General features: G+C 40.4%; 1 protein-coding gene and 1 long non-coding RNA gene across 3 annotated transcripts in view; both read right to left on the bottom strand.

Annotated features, from left to right (window-relative positions):
* Positions 1–501: 501 nt before the first annotated feature.
* Positions 502–1,666, bottom strand: LOC120735118. Its single transcript, XR_005696183.1, has 2 exons — positions 1,590–1,666; positions 502–1,261 (listed from the first exon to the last, which is right to left on the bottom strand). It is a non-coding gene; the product is annotated as an uncharacterized LOC120735118 (long non-coding RNA).
* Positions 1,667–5,784: 4,118 nt separating this feature from the next.
* Positions 5,785–17,793, bottom strand: part of LOC120735115 (E3 ubiquitin-protein ligase SMURF2-like) — a 65,403-nt gene continuing 53,394 nt past the window's right edge. For both annotated transcript variants that reach the window (XM_040034301.1, XM_040034302.1), the window contains exons 12-20: positions 14,288–14,501; positions 11,618–11,721; positions 11,388–11,502; positions 10,936–11,114; positions 10,261–10,398; positions 9,991–10,111; positions 9,658–9,859; positions 8,945–9,020; positions 5,785–8,804 (exon numbers count right to left, since the gene is read on the bottom strand). In XM_040034301.1, coding sequence (XP_039890235.1) covers positions 8,705–8,804; positions 8,945–9,020; positions 9,658–9,859; positions 9,991–10,111; positions 10,261–10,398; positions 10,936–11,114; positions 11,388–11,502; positions 11,618–11,721; positions 14,288–14,501 — 1,249 coding nt within the window. In that variant the 3' untranslated portion in view covers positions 5,785–8,704. The remainder of the gene's footprint in view (positions 8,805–8,944; positions 9,021–9,657; positions 9,860–9,990; positions 10,112–10,260; positions 10,399–10,935; positions 11,115–11,387; positions 11,503–11,617; positions 11,722–14,287; positions 14,502–17,793) is intronic.

Here is a 17,793-nt window from a genome sequence, read left to right as displayed (position 1 = left end):
GAGTAACCCTTGATGATCTTTTCTAAAATGAATGGTTTGTCGTGTTTCAGGCCTGTTACATGACTGGATGTGCATCAGAAGTTAGTGGGGGTGGTCTCTGCCTATGTAGCTATTCTTGGAAAACTATGACGACCACGAAAATAGTTTCCAAACTCTGACTTTATTGATACATGCTGAGGTTAATTGTTTGATCTCTGGGTAGTTTCCCCTTCATAACAGCTCTGAGTGAGGTGGTGTGTTTTTAAATAACTCATCCACCCGCGTAATTCGGTTAGGGGTGTTGGCACATTAACTGTCAGGTGTACTAGGCTCCATCAACGTTTGTGAGATTGATCAGCAAAAGCATTTAAAATCTCTGAGTGCTCTGTGGGAGTGGGCAAGTGCCATTAAACTACCAGTCCATTTACCATGGCATGCAGAGGAAAACTGGGAAATCTAGAGGCCTTTGGATATATTATCTCCGTCCTGTCTGCCCTTAGTTTGCATAATGATTTCCAGTCATTATGCAAACTAGTCTGGGTTAACTTGAAAAGTTTTTTGTTTTTGTTTGTTTTTTTTTAAAAGGCATTGCCACTGATGGGTAACCAGGCAGCAGTCAAACTAAAATCACCTTTGACAGGGAAACTTGCTACTAATGCACACTGCTTGTAGCCATTGCCAGATTTGGCTTTTTAAACTGAAGAAGAGGGAAGTAGGTTAATTTTTTTTTTTATTTTACTTACTGAGTAGTCTGGGAACCAATCAGATCATTTAGACCACCGGATGTAGCAGAGGCTGAGAGTTTAATCAGTAAGCAAGGAAATGAGATCAGAAGATGTTGAAAATGAAACAGCACAAACTTTCTTCAGCGGGATCTTCTGATCTGTTACAACCATTTGTTCAACTGTAATCAGAGTTTGTTTGTGGAAGCAAACCCGAACACTGTGAAAGTCCACAGGGGCCTAACAAGGAATACAATCAAGTGAGTTTTATACATGAACCAGCTCAACATCAGCCGATACTCCCCTCTGGTACTTGTTGGTGACACTTCTTTGCTCCGTCCATTTTCTGACTCTTTCCCAGTAGGAATAGTGGGAAACACTAGGAATAACCATAGTCTTTGTCATCGTCATCGTCATCGTCCGACAGGTTGGCCCACTTACAGTGGCTCTCACAGAAGCATCAGTCCTGGGACTTCTTTCCTTACTGTACACAGCTGCATTCCTGGCATGACTCGAACAGCTGCAGGATGCACTCTTCATCCACGATGATCTCTGACAGGCTGAAGGGAGCAAAAAAAAATGCAGCAGTTAATTATAGGAGGACACTGAAGTTTTTAAAGAGTATGAAAATATGAGGTGATGCAGTGATACGAAGAACAAACACAAGTTTTGCTGAAAATGAACAAAAGCCTGATTTTTGAGCTGAGGTATCACCTCACCTTCCCATGTCCACCAGGTGGTGTCCATCTCCCACCCTTAATGAGGTGCTGAATTCTTTGTTTACATCTTCTTGATCTATTCTAGATTTATTTTACATGTGTGAGCACTCTTACTGAAATAATCTTTTTTTTTTTTTCAAGTTTTTTAGCTTTGGTAAGTGAAACTCACCTCCATTTTCTTTATTTTTGCCTGCGTCTTTTTTCCTCAGCTCCTGAGAATAGACAAGCAGCAGGTCAGCAGAAAAGCTTAGGCAGCAGCTGGATTTATATCCAATACTTCATATTCAGCTGTATCACAAAATTCATTAAAACCGGATTCAAATTCAGCAACAAAAATAAAATTCAAAGTGCAGGGTCCACAGCCGAAGTCTCGAAAAAGAGTAACAATTTTTAAAGAATAACATGTACGGACTAAAAAAAATATCCAGTTATTTTAACATGTAAACACACACAGCTGCAGTTGACTGTGCTTGAAAAAGAAAAAAACACACTTTCTTTTAAAAGGAGGTTTTATGTAGCAGCTGTGTTTCAACTAAAGTTAATTAAGATCATTTCAAAGCAAGTTTAACTGACTGCCTTTTTAAATTCATTTGAAGTTCAGTTTGCTTGCTTTGTGTCAATATGTGAATGTTTATCTGCTAGTAATACTGGCACTACATTAATAACCTCAGATAATGTCAACATTCACACGCAGAACTTCTTACTAGGACTCAGCTGAAGAGCTTTTTTTCAAGCCTGGCCTGTTTAGGTTGACATGGTCTGACTACAGTCATAACACAAAGCAGCGCATTTACATAAACACAAACAGCATGAAGAAACACAAAAGGAAAGCACTAATGTCTGGTCTCTACATCTTGGCTGCAAGCAGCTTTATGCTATTTTCCTTTGCAACCTTTATAATGCAAATAGTGACACAAACGTAATTACTGAATTGCAGTGTTGGGAAGGTTACTTTTAAAATGTATTCCATTACAGATTACAGAATACATGCCCCAAAATGTATTCTGTAACGTATTCCGTTACGTTACTCAATGAGAGTAACGTATTCTGAATACTTTGGATTACTTAATATATTATCATGCTGTTTACAACTACGTGAATGTACTATTGCTGTGATTTATTACTGTTACTGAAGGTCCGCGGCTCCGAACCATAGTAAAGGGACCTCTGGCTAATACGGTGGGTTTCGTGTGGGGCTGGTAGCCAAAAAATAGCTTTACTTTGTTGTCTGGGTCAACTTTGCTAGCGAGAGACAGAGAGAGGCGTTGAAAGGCTGCTCCAACAGAACTTATTGTTTTTGGACGAAAACACGAACACGGTGTACAGTCGAGTCTTACAGTTTTTTACAGACGCTAGGACACATTTCCCAATACTTAGGTCACTTTTGCAAAACACTTCACACAATCCTCCTAACTGACCGTCAGCTTGGCAAAGCAGTTCATTTCACATTCAAAATGCACTACAACTACCAAAACACTTCATTCAGGTCTCAAATAAACTCATTCTTCCAGAACACAAGCAAAGGTTGACAGCCGACAAACACACTTTGTCACCCACAAAACAATGACCTAAAAAAACACTAACAACATGTAGCATAACACAGTGTTTTCTTGTGTAAAACAAGGACACATCTCTGTTTATAATTTCAATATATGTTACTGGAATGAATCAGACATCATGCAGAATTCGTTAATATTTGTTTATGTATTTTTATTTTTTTGCACTAAGTAATCCCAAAATACAAGAATTTGTATACACACCATCCACTGATACACATACAATAGTAATGCTATTCTACTCGGTCTCCTCCATTTGGCCACAGGTTCTCATCCACATCACATCTTATGTCATCTAGGGCAATACACCTAGGAAAGAATCTTCTGGCATGCCAGAATTGAAGGAGTTGAAAAATTGAAGGAGTAACACCTGTGTAGATGTTCATCTACAATGAGAATAAGCTGTGGCTGGTTAAACTGTATTTTTAGATTTAAAATATGTTTCAATAAAATATTGCTGTTGGATTTTGCTGTCTTTTTAAGTTTTGCATTGTGTTATTGTTTTGGCCATAAGTTTAACAGTTTTGAAAACAGTATGTAAGCACATGCAAAATGTCCTGTCCGTACAAAGATTTTTGGCAGTTGTTGTGTCTGAGTGAGAAGATAATTCATGAAATTTGAGAGATGTAGTCATTGAATGCATTTTGTGCCAAAACAATGATAATTGGTCCTCAGTTTAGCCCACATAGACTTCTATTGTGCTCACTGTGTGAGGAGTTTTGCAAACGTGACCTAAGTATTGAGAAATGTGTCCTAGCGTCTGTAAAAAACTGTAATAGCTTACTTACAACTGGGCTCGTCAGGCACTCTTCTTGGCTGCAGTGGTTATTATTATATTTACATGCTTCCAGCTCCCGTTTTTGCTCAGTGACAACTCGTACTTTTCCTTTTTCTCCCTCCCTCGCTCACAGACACATAACATATGGCAGTCCATTCTCCCTGCAGCACGGACTACACTGCCTATGATGCTACATTCTTTAGAGCTATACCTGTAGCATTCTGCCTATTAGCCAACAACAACAAGAACAACAACAACAAGCAGAGAGAGAGCGTCACCCTGTAACCATGGCAACCGTAAGCTGTCGCCTGGAACAACAGAAAGTAGTTGTCAAACAAAACCCAAACAGTCCTGGCCCGCCACAATATGAAACAGGGAAGTACCGCTGTGTAATCCATTTATTTCAACAGAGTAACTGTATTCTAAATACCACATTTTTAAACAGTAACTGTAACGGAATACAGTTACTCATATTTTGTATTTTAAATACGTAACGGCGGTACATGTATTCCGTTACTCCCCAACACTTCTGAATTGAGTACAGTAACGCATCACATTACTGGGTTACTCCTTCCATTGGAGAAAAGTTACTCTCCTGATGTTTACATTGGTTTTATACCCACGCGGGTCTCATCGTCTCTTTCCTTCGACTTTTCGCTTCTTTGCTGAAGATGGCTCATTCTGAGATGAGCAAACATAGGTATGGTCCTTCATACTTTGACTGCAGGTGCAGACACAAATTAAAATTTGCCTCCACTACACGGGAAGCTTTCCTTTACTCATGTTTGCTGCATTTGTGGGCGGTCTCTGTATTCAAGGTGGGTTCTGCAGACCTGGTCCTGTGTGTTTTTCAATGAATTAATTAGATGTTTATGAGAACGCATCGATTTACTGGAAGACGCAGTTACACAGTAATGTGTATTTATCAGTTCAATGATTTTCCGCCATTGAAGCAGGATTTTCACCAATTGGAGGGAAGTGTACGTGCATCTGCGTCTGCTGAACAGCCAACAGGAAATCAGTCCCTCTGAAATAGGCACCTGATTGGCTAAAACCTTTCTTAGCCCAGTATGCGGAAATGTTCGGTAGTGTTTATGTTTTTTGGTTCAAGGTACCCGAACCCAAACGGTTAATGCCAGCTGACGGTAAAAAATAAAAACTAAAAGCCTACCCCACCTGTAGAGCATTGATCGGATCAGTGGTTAACTGTGCAACCCCTCATTTCTTTTATTTACGTAATTTCCTCAGGGATAAAGAAGGTATTCCGATTCTGCTTTCTTTTTTCCTTCTTTTTTTTTTTGTGAAAGCAGAAAATATTTGCAGCAAAAATAGTTTGTGCAATTCTAATGAGCTCGAAAGTCAATATTTGGTACGATCACCTTTATTCTTCAACACAGCCTTCAGGAAGTAATCTTTATTAATAATTCTCCGGGATTCTTAAAGTACATTCAAAATTCTTATGTTTTTGCCTTTTGTTGCACTCTTTGTGAGACAATCCCGCTCTGCTCTGATGAGGCTTTAGTGAACTGAAGGGTTTAGATCGGCTGAAGGGTCAGACGCATCTCTGAGATCCTGCGTCAGATATTTGCTACACTTTGTGTTAAATGAATTTAGAATACTGTTCATCTGGTGTAGGTAACTTTTAGGCCCAGCACTACTTTTGTCCTTCATTTGTCAAATTTATTTTAAAAAAAATAAATAAATTAGAATAAAATTAACTCTTTGGGAATCGTATTTAATGCCTGTCAGACTGTGCACTTTGCCTTTTTGTTGCTTTGTTTAAAATTTGAAAGACAATATGAAGAAACGACAGACCAATGTTCTCTAAGATAATTTTCAACACAGCATCAAATATGTAGATTTTCTGAAGGCCCTACCTGTGTCACCCCCCTGTGAAACTCACCCTGTACGTATTCACTTAAGTCCTACTTAATAAGCAGATTACATGACCAGAAAAACCATCACTCAAAAAAAAAAAAAAAAAAATTTGCAGCTACAACAATAGATAAAAACCACAGTAACAGCCATAATTCTATAAAACATAATGCTGTTAGGTCCAAACAGCACAGTTTTATTGCTCAGCTTTCTGCAAGGGTACAAGAAGTTAATAACTTTGCTTCTTTATTGTCTTTATGTACAGGTGTCAGTTACAAACTCACAGAGCAGCTGATGTTAAAAACTATGCAAACATATACTGTAATAATAAATACAAAAACAGGATTCAAAAGGAAACATGGTGCATTAAAAAAAAAAAAAAAAAATTGTTTTCTTTTTTGTACTGAATTCCACCAAAAATCATTAACTCGCTCACACACACACAGGAATTAAAGGGGAGAGGAGTCTGCTGAACACTAACTTGTTGTGGTTTTTAAACCAGCTGATTTCTTTAAGTGCACAATATCAACCAGAATCAGATTTAAGTTTGCACTTTTATAAATCACAGATGTTGCTTCAGAAGGTTAACAATCATCTGTAAAACTGTTCAGACTGTCTGATTAATTTGGCTGCTTAACAGGAGGGAGAGAGCATTTTCACCTTGTCTGGAAGCACTCAGCCCCGACAGCTTTTGTACGGAAGACCAAACCGTCCGGAAAAAGCAAAGACGGCAACAAAGACCAGATGCGGACTTTGTGCACTGAACAAACATACTTGTGAGTCTATATATGTCATCTACATAAAGAAAAATATTTAGTCCAATAACTATTTGGTAAATAGAAGGAAGTGTTGGATTATAACTTGGAGTCCAAGTATGCATAATGTGTGCAAAAAACCCATAAACTTGTAATGCATTTTCCAGTAAAATTATCAAAGATAAAAATCAATGAATATATCTGTAACTAGACAAAGACCACAATTTCAATGTACTCACTTTTATTTGTTTTGTCTTGTGATGAACAAAAATAGAATTATTTAAAAAAAAAAAAAAAAAAAAAAGGTTTACGATGCGAGGGGTGTCTGCTAATAAACCACCGATGGCTGCAAGTAAATGCAGATTACATATAACGACAACAATAAAATTAAAAAAAAAAAGTAAAGAACATTTATTAGATTCTTTCCAAGTCAAAAAGTTTGCTAATAGGAAAATTTATGCAAATAAATATCCTTTAATCTCAAGCATCCATTCATGCAGTGTGTGGTTTTTGTTTGCCTGTTTTCTTTTTGGATGGATGGAGGCTTTGCTGATGGAGATGCTTCTCGCTGTCGCCTCTCTAGTATTTCAGTGACTTTTCATTTTGGTTAAACATTTTCACCATGTAGCACCCAGGAGCTCAGCAGCAGTCAAACTCCAGCATTTGCAGCTCTTAAGATCTCAGGACACCCAACAGCACAGAAACAAAAAACAGAAAAACAATGAATGTCGCCAAACAGATCGCTCCTGCACGTGTGAAATCACACCGCTGTCTGTGCTACCAGACCTCCAGAGCAGCAACTGTGGTCTCCTGTTACAACGTATGTTTGTTAAGAAGTGACGGTGAAAGACCACAAGAAAACGTCACTTTAAACTGCTAGATTTACACTAATAAAGGTTTAAAGAAAGGGCCCCCGTATACAGTTGTATCCCCTCCTCACATACTAGCCTAATGTAAAATTAAAAAAAAAATTAAAAATTAAAAAATAAAGGACAACTTCACCTGAGAATGCAAAGAGGTCTGTGACAGACATCAACATGCTTGCATTTAAACTGAACAGAAAGAACAAGCAACAATATACAAAATAGCTATGTATTTGTACATATATACTTAAAAATTACAGGTGTATAAGATACTTTTTACTCTATTTCAAATGTAGTTGTATAGCAAATGAAACGTGATATATTTCAATCTAATGTGAAGAAAGCACTCCTGCCATTACCGCTCAGTTTGTAAAGTGCTCTAAAGTGACGCAAGAACGAGAGAAAGAGAGAGAGGAATACTTCTGCCTGTTTAAACTGATGATGTGACCGTTAACGAGCAAATGCCCTCAACAGCTTTTCGCCGAGCCTCATCCCGTGGACAGATGTGCTCTTTTCACATATGCTTTGACATTAAGTGGGCTGAGGCAAGCTTGTCCGGACAGAAAAAAACAGAAGAAAGAAATAGGCATGCTGCTGGAGACAAACATGTGAACGAGAGCAGGGAGAAAAAGAAAGGTGAACCGGAGACGAAGGGCGACTGCGACATGGCTACTTTTCCTTGTACACATGCAGAAACACACAGACAAGCATCATTACACGACTGCAGCGATTTACGAAGAAAACATGATTGAGAATCCTTCACCGCCAGAGTTCGACCCTCGAAAACGCCACGAAACACGAGGACCTACGCCCGAATCATCTGTGACAAGTTCCACTTCAAAATGACACGAAATGACCTAACAGGTACAAAATTACTGCTGGTGCGAAAAATCAAACTAATTATGGCCCACAGATGATCTTTTCTGACTCTATTAACTGCCTAAATTATGACCTTTAGCATTTTGAAATGAAACCCTATCGATATCGAAGCAGGACATCGAGGTAGGATGAAGTCGTGGCACTCCTACGAGATCAGGAGCAACAGCTCCACGAGGATCGGAAGGTGTTATATATGCTGAGGTTAAGATGGCTACTATGGTTTAAAAAAAAAAAAAAAAGTATATGGCTACCTGCAGTATTAAAGATTCAGTAGCATGACATGCATCAGTCAGTAAAAACGGCAAAACAAAGAAACAAAGAATAATGGTTGCTAAATGTCTGGGGGGAATTTTCTAAGATGCTGACGATGACAGAGGGAGGACTCTATAGCAGCTGTTCAAACGCATCGATAAGGGAAGAGTGTGGACCGTGGTGGTGAGAGAAGAGGAAGACTGTAGGCTGGACACGCGCATCAGGCTCCGAGCGAACCTGTTGGCACGTCACAGTGTCAGAAATAGTCACTATAGTCCTGCACAGTTACACTCGTTCATACACAAAGACACTCTACAAGATGGCTCTCATTCCACTGCGAAGCCACACGTCTCCTCGATTGCCGTCAGTAGCTTGTCGTACAGTTTATCATAGCTCTCGTAGGGCGGAATGTCGATCCGGTTAAAGCTGGAGAAAGAGGAAAACAAAAGAGGATTTGGACATGTGCTGTGAAAAAGGATCATTTTCTACTCCAAAAATATTTAAGTTTTTGTTCCTGTTAAATGTGTAACACATGGATCAGTCCTGGAGATACACGTCACACATACCAGGTATGGGCTTTGGGCAAGTTATTGGTGTTGGCATCAATCTGATGAATGGTGAAGAGTCTGGGCCCTGCAGCGCCTGCAATCAGAGCACGAACAGGATCCATCACCAACATAAAAGTGAACTTGTTATGCTGGTGAAGGTACAAATACTGCAATGTATGTAAAAGTAATGCCTGTGAGCAAAAGCTCTGGATTTAGACCGTTACAAAGACCTAATTTCATAATTTTCCCCACAACTCTTAGATTTAAAAAAAAACAAAAAAACAAAAAAAAAAACTGATAACCTGATAATGGCCATGGCAGGCACAACGATTTGGCAGCAAACATAGTCGCTACTCCCACCTGCTGTGCAAACCTTCTGTTTGTGAGAGTCAGCCAATCAGAAGAAAGTTGGCTTAAATTAAGAGGTGGTTTGTTTTAGACAGCAGATGAAGACAAATAATGATCCAAGAGTACAAGAAAATGTAAATATATAAAGCTGCACATGAACATGAAGTCCTACTCACTTTTTAATTTCAAAGAAAACTGAAGGAATTGCCCATTTGTTATATGGAGGGAAAGCAGAACCAATATTTAAAAGTGGGGTTCTACCTTTTTGTGGGTTCACAAAATAATTTAGAGCTGCAGGCAGAGGCCTGCTGGGAACACACACACAGACAAACACACACACACACACACACACACACACACACACACACAGTCGGGTTAAGTACCCTGTAAAGCCTTGAAGCCTTGCAGCGGGACTCTAGATGAGCCAGTAACAAACTGCAGTAATCGGGCCCTCCTCTCCTCGTCAAACGACTCCACGGCTTTCCAAAACCACTTTACGATGTTGGTGTCAGGGGTGCAATGCTTCAGGCGGGTGTTTGACTTCCAGTCGGCGATGTCTATCTTTCCCAGGCCGCACACAATCAGCTGAAAGAAGAGACACTTTTACATCATCCTGGAATTTGTTACAATACCTGAGTGGGCATAGAACCCATCAATATAAATGAAACATGACGATCTTTATGTTTTACAAGAGGTGCTGCTGTCATCTAATGTACCTCTAGTTCCTTCTCGTCAAAGGATTTGAGCAGATGTTGTGGGATAACCTCATTGAAGCCTTTCTGCAGGGCCAGAAACTGAGCCTCGATGCCATGAAGGAAACGCCAGTTCACATACAACCTGCATAGAGCATGAGAGAGCAGAGGAAACAGAGTGTTATCATCAGACAATGATGCAGAGAAGTGTAAAAGAGGAGAGCTTGCATGGGCTCAAATTAAACTCTGCTACATGCTGCACATTGTTGTCTTTGGGTTTCTTTTAGTCCATACCTCACATATTCTTTCTTGGTGTCTTCTGTCACAGAGATACTCTTCCCGTTGGGTTTGAGTTCATGTGGGATGATTTCTCCGTAAGCATTGTGCTCCACACAGAAAGTGTGGTCCAGGACACCAGTGATGTCATTGTCCCTGAGCAGACAGGGAGACAGAAAATACAGGATGTAGAGTGATAAGTTTGGTTTGTTATTTTTGTTTTGTTTTTTGTTTTTTTGTTTTTTTTTGGGGGGGGTTCTCCAGTGTTCACCTTTACATGATCAGCAATGTCTGAGTAAGAAACAGAACCAACTGCATCACCAAAACAAAGCTGTTTACCATTAATCAGGCTAAAACAGAGGCACACAAGCCAACACAATTTTTAAAAGCTGCGGGTGAAGGAGTAAAATAGGCTGTTCGTTTTTGACGTCGGATGTTGCGCTCATGTGGCAGCAGGGGGCAGTGCAGTCATAAGAATTGGTTTGGTTGAGGACGAAATGATCAGGTTTTTGTGGGTATCTGAATAAGCGGTGCTCTGAGCTTTGTTTTAATTCATTTTAGTTTACGCAGACATGTTTCCCCCCTGCATGCGTGAAACACCTGAAAGAAAACGTCTATACTACGATTTCAACTTTGTGTTGTCAGCGTTTAGAAAACAGATTAAAAGAATGATGTGAAAACAACAGGACTCACAAAATCCAGACGAGGCTGTTGTGTAGGTCCGGATCGACGGATTCCATATCATCCAGCGTGATCGGTTTTCCTAGCAGCTGTTTGTAGAAGGGCAGAGTGAAGCCTCCGTCAATGTAGTGGCCGTGAAACACTGCCATGCCCATGATGCGACCCACAAAGTGGAAGTATGACAGGTGCTCCTGCAGATTAAAACACAGAACAGTAATAAAGTGAGATTTCTTCCATAGCTTATCACATTCAGCTCAACATTAAGCTGAAGCCAATGGTGAAAACCCAGGAGAGGAAATAATTCACTAGTTCAAGGCTTACAGAACTGAAGCTTGATCATTTAAAGGTGAAGTTGTTCTACCTACCAACCCTATTTCATGTTTTTGCCTGCAGCAATTAGCCGTTTACATACATTATCACATGTCTTATCAAATATTATGACTATTAAACCAAAGGATTCCTACTGGGTTGACAGCAGAGTCCGGGTTAATCTGTAGAGTGTAGATATCATCTCTAGAGTACTGGAACAGGCCGTAGTAAGGGTTCAGCATCTCGTGGGACAGCAGGTACAACCACTCCCTAACACAAATACGGGTTCAGTGTGAAAATGTAATACAAAATAACACTAACAAGCATAAATCAACGTTTAATGATATTTAAAGTACAGGAAAATAAAACGCATGGGACATGTTACCTTGCTACCCCGCCATAATCCAGCCCCTCTTCTCCTCTAAACTTGATCATGAGTCTCTTCCAAAGATCTTTCGGCCGCATCTTCATCACCTGCCGGTACGACTCCTATGAATCAGCAAATTTAACATGCAGGTCAGTAAAAGACGACACCCTTCAGTATCACATTTCTATGCAATACGACTTAAACAGTGGCACTGCTATCTTTGCTGAATGGAAATACACCAACTTTGCAACTTTGGTTGGGTAGGTGTATTACCTGCTGCGCAAACACACCAAAGACTGTAAAGGAAACCAACTCACACCTTCAGAGAGTCGTGATGTGTGAAATAAATCAGAACAACCAGTACAGTTTGTCACTGTGCCAAGCGCGCTCAAACTCCACGGTCAAAGTTGAATAAGTTCGGCCACCATCAGTGAATTTGACCTATTAATGAAAACTACCCGACCTGGTAATATAAAGGGAAGGAAGAAAGTTGATCATTTGTGTTTGAATTCAGTAAATTACAACAACACAGGTTGTTGTCTGTATGTGTCTTTTTTGTTTACAAGGTTTCTATTCAAACAGACACGTCGGGTGTGTGTTTTAACAGGCAGGTAGCTTGCTGTAAACGTCGCCTTCCTCTTAGGGCTTCATAGTTTTGGTGATGAGGAAATGAGCGAAACTATTACAGAATATTTTGCTGGACTCCCACTCCAAGTTTTCGAAACTTCAAAGCTCTGCAGTCCTGAGTCAAAGTTTCTATAATCAGACCAGACATGAGGATATTCATTCATGTGCAGCCTAAAATACTACAGAATTACTACCATCATTAAATACTACTATTAAGATATTGCTTTAAAACAAACAAAAACCTAAATCCTCATCATCATACGGATCCTGTACAATTAAAAAAAAAGGTTTTGCTTATCAAGATCAATCCTCTAACACGAGTCCAGACACTCAAAGGCCACCCTGCAGTAAACAATCTCCTGCCACAGCAACGGCACTGCTGCAGCTGTGAAAACATGACAGATCTAGGCTGCACTGAGTCAGCTGCAAGATTAAATTCATCACAAACACTTTAGTTGTGTAAACTAAAGTTTTGGAGTCTTAAAAAGGTGCAGCTGATGTCTGGTAAACCACACAGCCAACACGTGGGAAACAAATGAAACTAGCCCTCCGACTACAGAATGTTAGTGAGCAAAAGGATTTGTGTACAAAGTCACCAAAACATTACTGAGGGACATCAGAGAAACTCAGTTAAAGATAATTATTTAGCTAAACATTGAGTATGACAGAAAAAAAGACCCCTCCACCTCTGAAAGGTGCTAAAATGAAGCCAAAAAACCTGAAACAAAATAGCAGACCACAGTAAACAGAGTTTTACGAGTAACATTAAGTAAACTGGTTGATTACTTTGGCCTGCCTCATTGTAGTTTGGGTCTGTACAGCATCAGTGAGGAGACGCCTGTGTCTCCATGAGAAGATAAGAAGCCGTCCATGGAAGGGAGCAGAGTTTATTAACTTCAGAGGATTATTTATTTTTCTTCTATATCAAGATCTACTCTAATCTACTCTACCAGTATCTGTCATGTCAGGCTTGTAATCAGAGTTGCTGTGAGTTAGCAGTACATGAGCCTACATGCAGAGCAGTAAGCAACTTTTTCTGTTGACTTTTCTGTTTTCGGTTAAGTGAGATTGACATTCGTTTTAAAGAATCAAACAGGTGCACTGAAATATCAGCTTGTGGCGCAAAACGAGTGTAACGAGGTGTCACTGTCACTGCAACGCTGCACGAAAACCTCCAGTAGATCTGCACTTCAGGTTTTCACACTTTCTCAGACGTTCTTCCTAAGCAGTCACATCAAAGGGAAATGAAGTCATATTCTTCATCGCGCAGCTTGGAGTAATGAAGTTACGTCTAGCTACAAACACTTGCCACTGCTGCCTGAGCTCCTTTCCACACCCCCTCCCCATTACTCTTCAGCTGCTGAAATCATCCAGAAAGAATGCCTCTGCCTTGGTAGAACAAATGTTTGGGAGAGCACGAAAGAGAGGCAGAGGAGGAGAAAAAAAAAAAAAGGAACATAGAAATAGGTTTTTTGTGGTGTTGTGAAGGCCATTCTGTTCTGCTTTTCCCTGGAAATCATAAAGTAGCTCTCAGTACTGGTTCTGTGCTGTAATGGGCTATTTCTGATGCACATCGTAAATGGGGTGAAAAAAAATTCCAGTAAAAATGCAAAGATTTGGGGTTTGCGAGCATTATGTTATTGTTTTAATGCGTGTGCAGCAGTCATATGATGCTTTCAATGCCACGCGATTAATTAACCATGAATTTGTATGTGTGTAAATTCTTAGTTATTAGGTTTAATTTGTATACACATGGTTGTGGCTGCGTTCAGACGTCCTTCAGATGTTTTCTGTTATTGTTTGCAGCACACAAAAGTTTTAGGTTGGAATGCCAGGTTTATAAATATGACAACTATTCTTAGATAAAACATTTGTAGTCATGCGGTTCATCAATACAGTTCATGGAAATAAAGGTTCAGACGGTTCACTACCTCTGAACACAAAGAAGCGTGGTGTTTGTGTTCATTTTGCATTCTAAGAAGCATGAAGGTTATGAAAAGCTTCAGACCACCTGACCGTGTGTTTTTCCTTGCGTGAAAATGATTCTGCTTTATTCCTTACCTCAAAGATCTCCTCACGGCTGACCTCAATGCGGCAATGGCCGGCCTGGGGTTGGTGCTGAGAAAGCTCCTGTCGCAGAATCTTCAGCTTCTGCACCAGGTCTCTCTTGTACTTGGGAACCGTCAGGCACTCTGCCTCTTCTGGTAACTGGGCTGGGGACAGGGCTTGCTGAGGGCCACCAGGAGCAACCTGTTCCTTTAACTGAGTCGGATGGCTGAAGGAGGTGAGATGATCAGTAGAGAATAGAAGAAAGGGAGAAGAGCATGGGAATAGATGGAGGGAGGGCATGAAAGAAAAGCAGGGGGAAAAGAAAAGAACAGCGGTTTGTCAGTATGACCCATCAGTTATCTTAAAATGTTTGTCCTTAGATGTTCTTTCCTGAAAGCAAATTACTATTGTGTGATTGTTTATACAAAGACAGAGGAGATATGTCCGGTAGGGAATTCCCTAACTCCACCATCCACTAACCACAGGACCAGGGAGTTTTGTAAGAAATTCCCTCTGAAGCCGTCACCCGCTTCACTGGTCTTAAAGCAAAGAGTGCTAAACAGAGCTCTAAGCTCTGAGCAAATCTAATCCAGACCTGTGGACAGGCTGAACCTTTGCCCAGACATTTGGTAAATATCACCACCAGGAAAGAGAGTGAGGGAGATAAACCCTGAGTAAGCAGAGAGACACAAACAGACACAGAGAAAGGGGGGGGGGGGGGGGTTTAGACAGGACAGTGGTGTAAGTAGCTGGCGCCTCCGGCGAGCTCAACTGGACCGATAAGTTGATCTGTTCTTTTCCTCTTCATGTCAAACTTCACCTACTGTTTTGAAAAACACTCTCCATCCCACAAATCTTTACTTCCTTTTTTAAAGCTAGAGAGGTCCGTGGTTCCCAGTAGGTATCACTGCCCACCAACAAGCACAAGCAGAGCTTTCATCTAGCCCGCGGAGCTGCCCTCCCTTTCCATGCAGTTCCAGCTAAATTCGTTTTGCTAGATGTCCATAGACCTGGAGCTACAGATATGGATCATATGTGAATATCTTCACATTTAGGGGGGGAAACAAACACTTTTAGAAAAAAGGACTAAGAACTAAAGTATGATACTTTTACATCCTCTCTGTAGAGAAAGAAAAAAACAGAGCGGTTACAGGACTATTCATCATCAATTTCTAGGACAACATTTCAAAGAAGAAAAAGGAGGGTGAAGGGAACAAGGAGCGGGTGATCTTAGAGGCGGTGGAGGAAGAGATATCAGGTTGCTGTAGCAGCAGGTGAATCAGGAATGTGAAAGTACCACTGCTTCATCTCCAAACTCAGGCTCAGAGCAGGAGGCTTTAGCTCTCTAGTCTATCTGAGCGGTTCTCAATTGTGTGTATCAAAACAACCTCACTTTAATTCTCAAACACAGCAACTGATGTGCTTAAATAACTGGTTACATCCACACAAGACAGAGTGTCAACAGAGTTTGCTAACTATGAGACCATCAACATAGCATTTTGTTTAAACAAACAAAAAAAAAAACCATTGAGGCCCTTATTTTTCTCCTTGTTTAACTTCTTCCACCAACTTACCGGTAATTATTTGAATTTTTTAAAGCCAACCGCTAAAGTCACCTCTAGCTTTGCTCTGAATTTAGATGGAAGCCTAAAAACCCAAACAAACCATAGTTCCATGATCCTGATAGCATCTCTGGTCGAAACTGACTGGCTACTTTGTCGTTTTCTTACTTGAACACTAAATAGATTTTTCACTATTGTCCATTTCTCTCAACGTGTGTTTTTCTTGTCCTAACACAAAATAGAAAACCACCCTTTTCCAAAATGCAGTTAACTATAATTCCAATTAATGCATTCAGTTCATGTTTGTGCGGAAGCCTTGCATTTTTTTAGACAAGGTCTATTGTGAGGAAGGTGGAATTTGACACTGAGGCACTTAAATGCTGACCTTCATCTTATTTTGCCCCCTTCGTTTTCAGAGCTTCTATGTTCTAAGAAATATTTAGATACAGCCTATGGAACGTGAGCCATGGTGAGGATTCATGTTCTAACTTCCTCCAGCCCTCACTGTGGTTTTGGTGGTGAGATGCCTGGGTGGGCCTCGTAAAAACAAACTCCATCTCTCCCTTGAGCAGGGCAGCAGCCCTCATTTTCCTGCGAGGAGACATGCAGGCAGCAGACGACTGCTTTAAAAGAAGCTACTGTCCTCTGCTGGGAGTGTCAAAGCTGCTGTTGACTAAACAAAGACAGCAAACCAACCGGCATGAATTGAAACATAAAAGAATGAGAAAGAGAGGCCTTCCAATGCAGCATCACATATCCACCCACTTATTCCAACACTTAGTGTACACTTGGGTTGTTGGGATCAGTGGGTTGAAAAAGGCCCGTCTATCTATGAGGGCTTTCCAAGCTAAACGGGTACAGTGTTTCACCAGCCTATCCCTGTATAATCAACTCAGCTGCTATTTATTTTATTGGCAGGCGCTGGGGCTCCTAGCATGTCAAAGAAAGGGTAAGACTGCAGTACAGCAGTCTTGAAAACCACTTTTAGGAAGGAGGAGGGGAAGAAAAGATGCCTTAAAACAAAACTGAATGAGTTGCTTTTGGCTGGAGGACTTAAGAACCATATAATAAAGCGTAATTTCAGCGCACTTTTTCTTCTGAGGGCACAGTGCAATTAAAAATATGTTTCGGCATAGTTCACTGTCTCAAGTTCCCAAATGGGACAAACTCTGCATATTTGATGGTAAATATAGAAAATACAAGCACAGCAAAACTGAAAATCTTTCCCTGAGCCAAAAAAGAGAAATGGTTCTTACTGATGTGACAACTGTGAAATATGATGAGTGGGGAGAAATCTAAACTTTCAAATTCAATCTAAAAGACACAGGATTGTGATATTGTTATTCCATGCTAGAGGGAACAGGAAAAATAGGCTGTAAAGGTCAAGAAATTAAGACGCAAACATTTGCACGAACTGGATGACCCACACCTGAACCGGCAGAGTCATGATAGCCTTCTATCCTCTGTCTGTACTTGCAGGCTGTGTGTGCAGAGCTGCACGTCTCTGTGTGAGAAAGTTTACTTGCTGCTTTTTACACTACAGCTTGCACAGGTGGGATATAATGAGTGGTGACTAAGTGTAGTAGTGTTAAAGCCACATGAACACACCCACTCTGACCCCCACCCAGCCCACAGAATCAAAGGGCCCTTTAATAGTGAGGCTATCAGGCTGGTGCCATGCTCCTTACACTTAAAATGCATAAGAGAACAGAAAGAGCGGGGAGAAATGTCACTGTTGTGCGTCTTGCCAGTGAACCGTGACCTTTGACATTCTTTCTAATTTTAAAATTAGAGAACTTCTGCCTTCTCTAAAAGCAGATGCATTACAGGAAATAAGCACTAGACAAACTGTGGATAGCCTGATGATGAAAATATTCTGTGTATGAAGACATTTTCTAAAAATAAAGGATTAACATCATTTTCCATTTCTGATCATTATGTGATTTCTGATTTAGA

Source organism: Simochromis diagramma, unplaced genomic scaffold, assembly GCF_900408965.1.
Source record: "Simochromis diagramma unplaced genomic scaffold, fSimDia1.1 OVJJ01000747.1, whole genome shotgun sequence".
Classification (NCBI taxonomy): domain Eukaryota; kingdom Metazoa; phylum Chordata; class Actinopteri; order Cichliformes; family Cichlidae; genus Simochromis; species Simochromis diagramma.
Note: the sequence above shows the minus strand (reverse complement) of the source record. Positions and strands in the feature narration are given on the sequence as shown.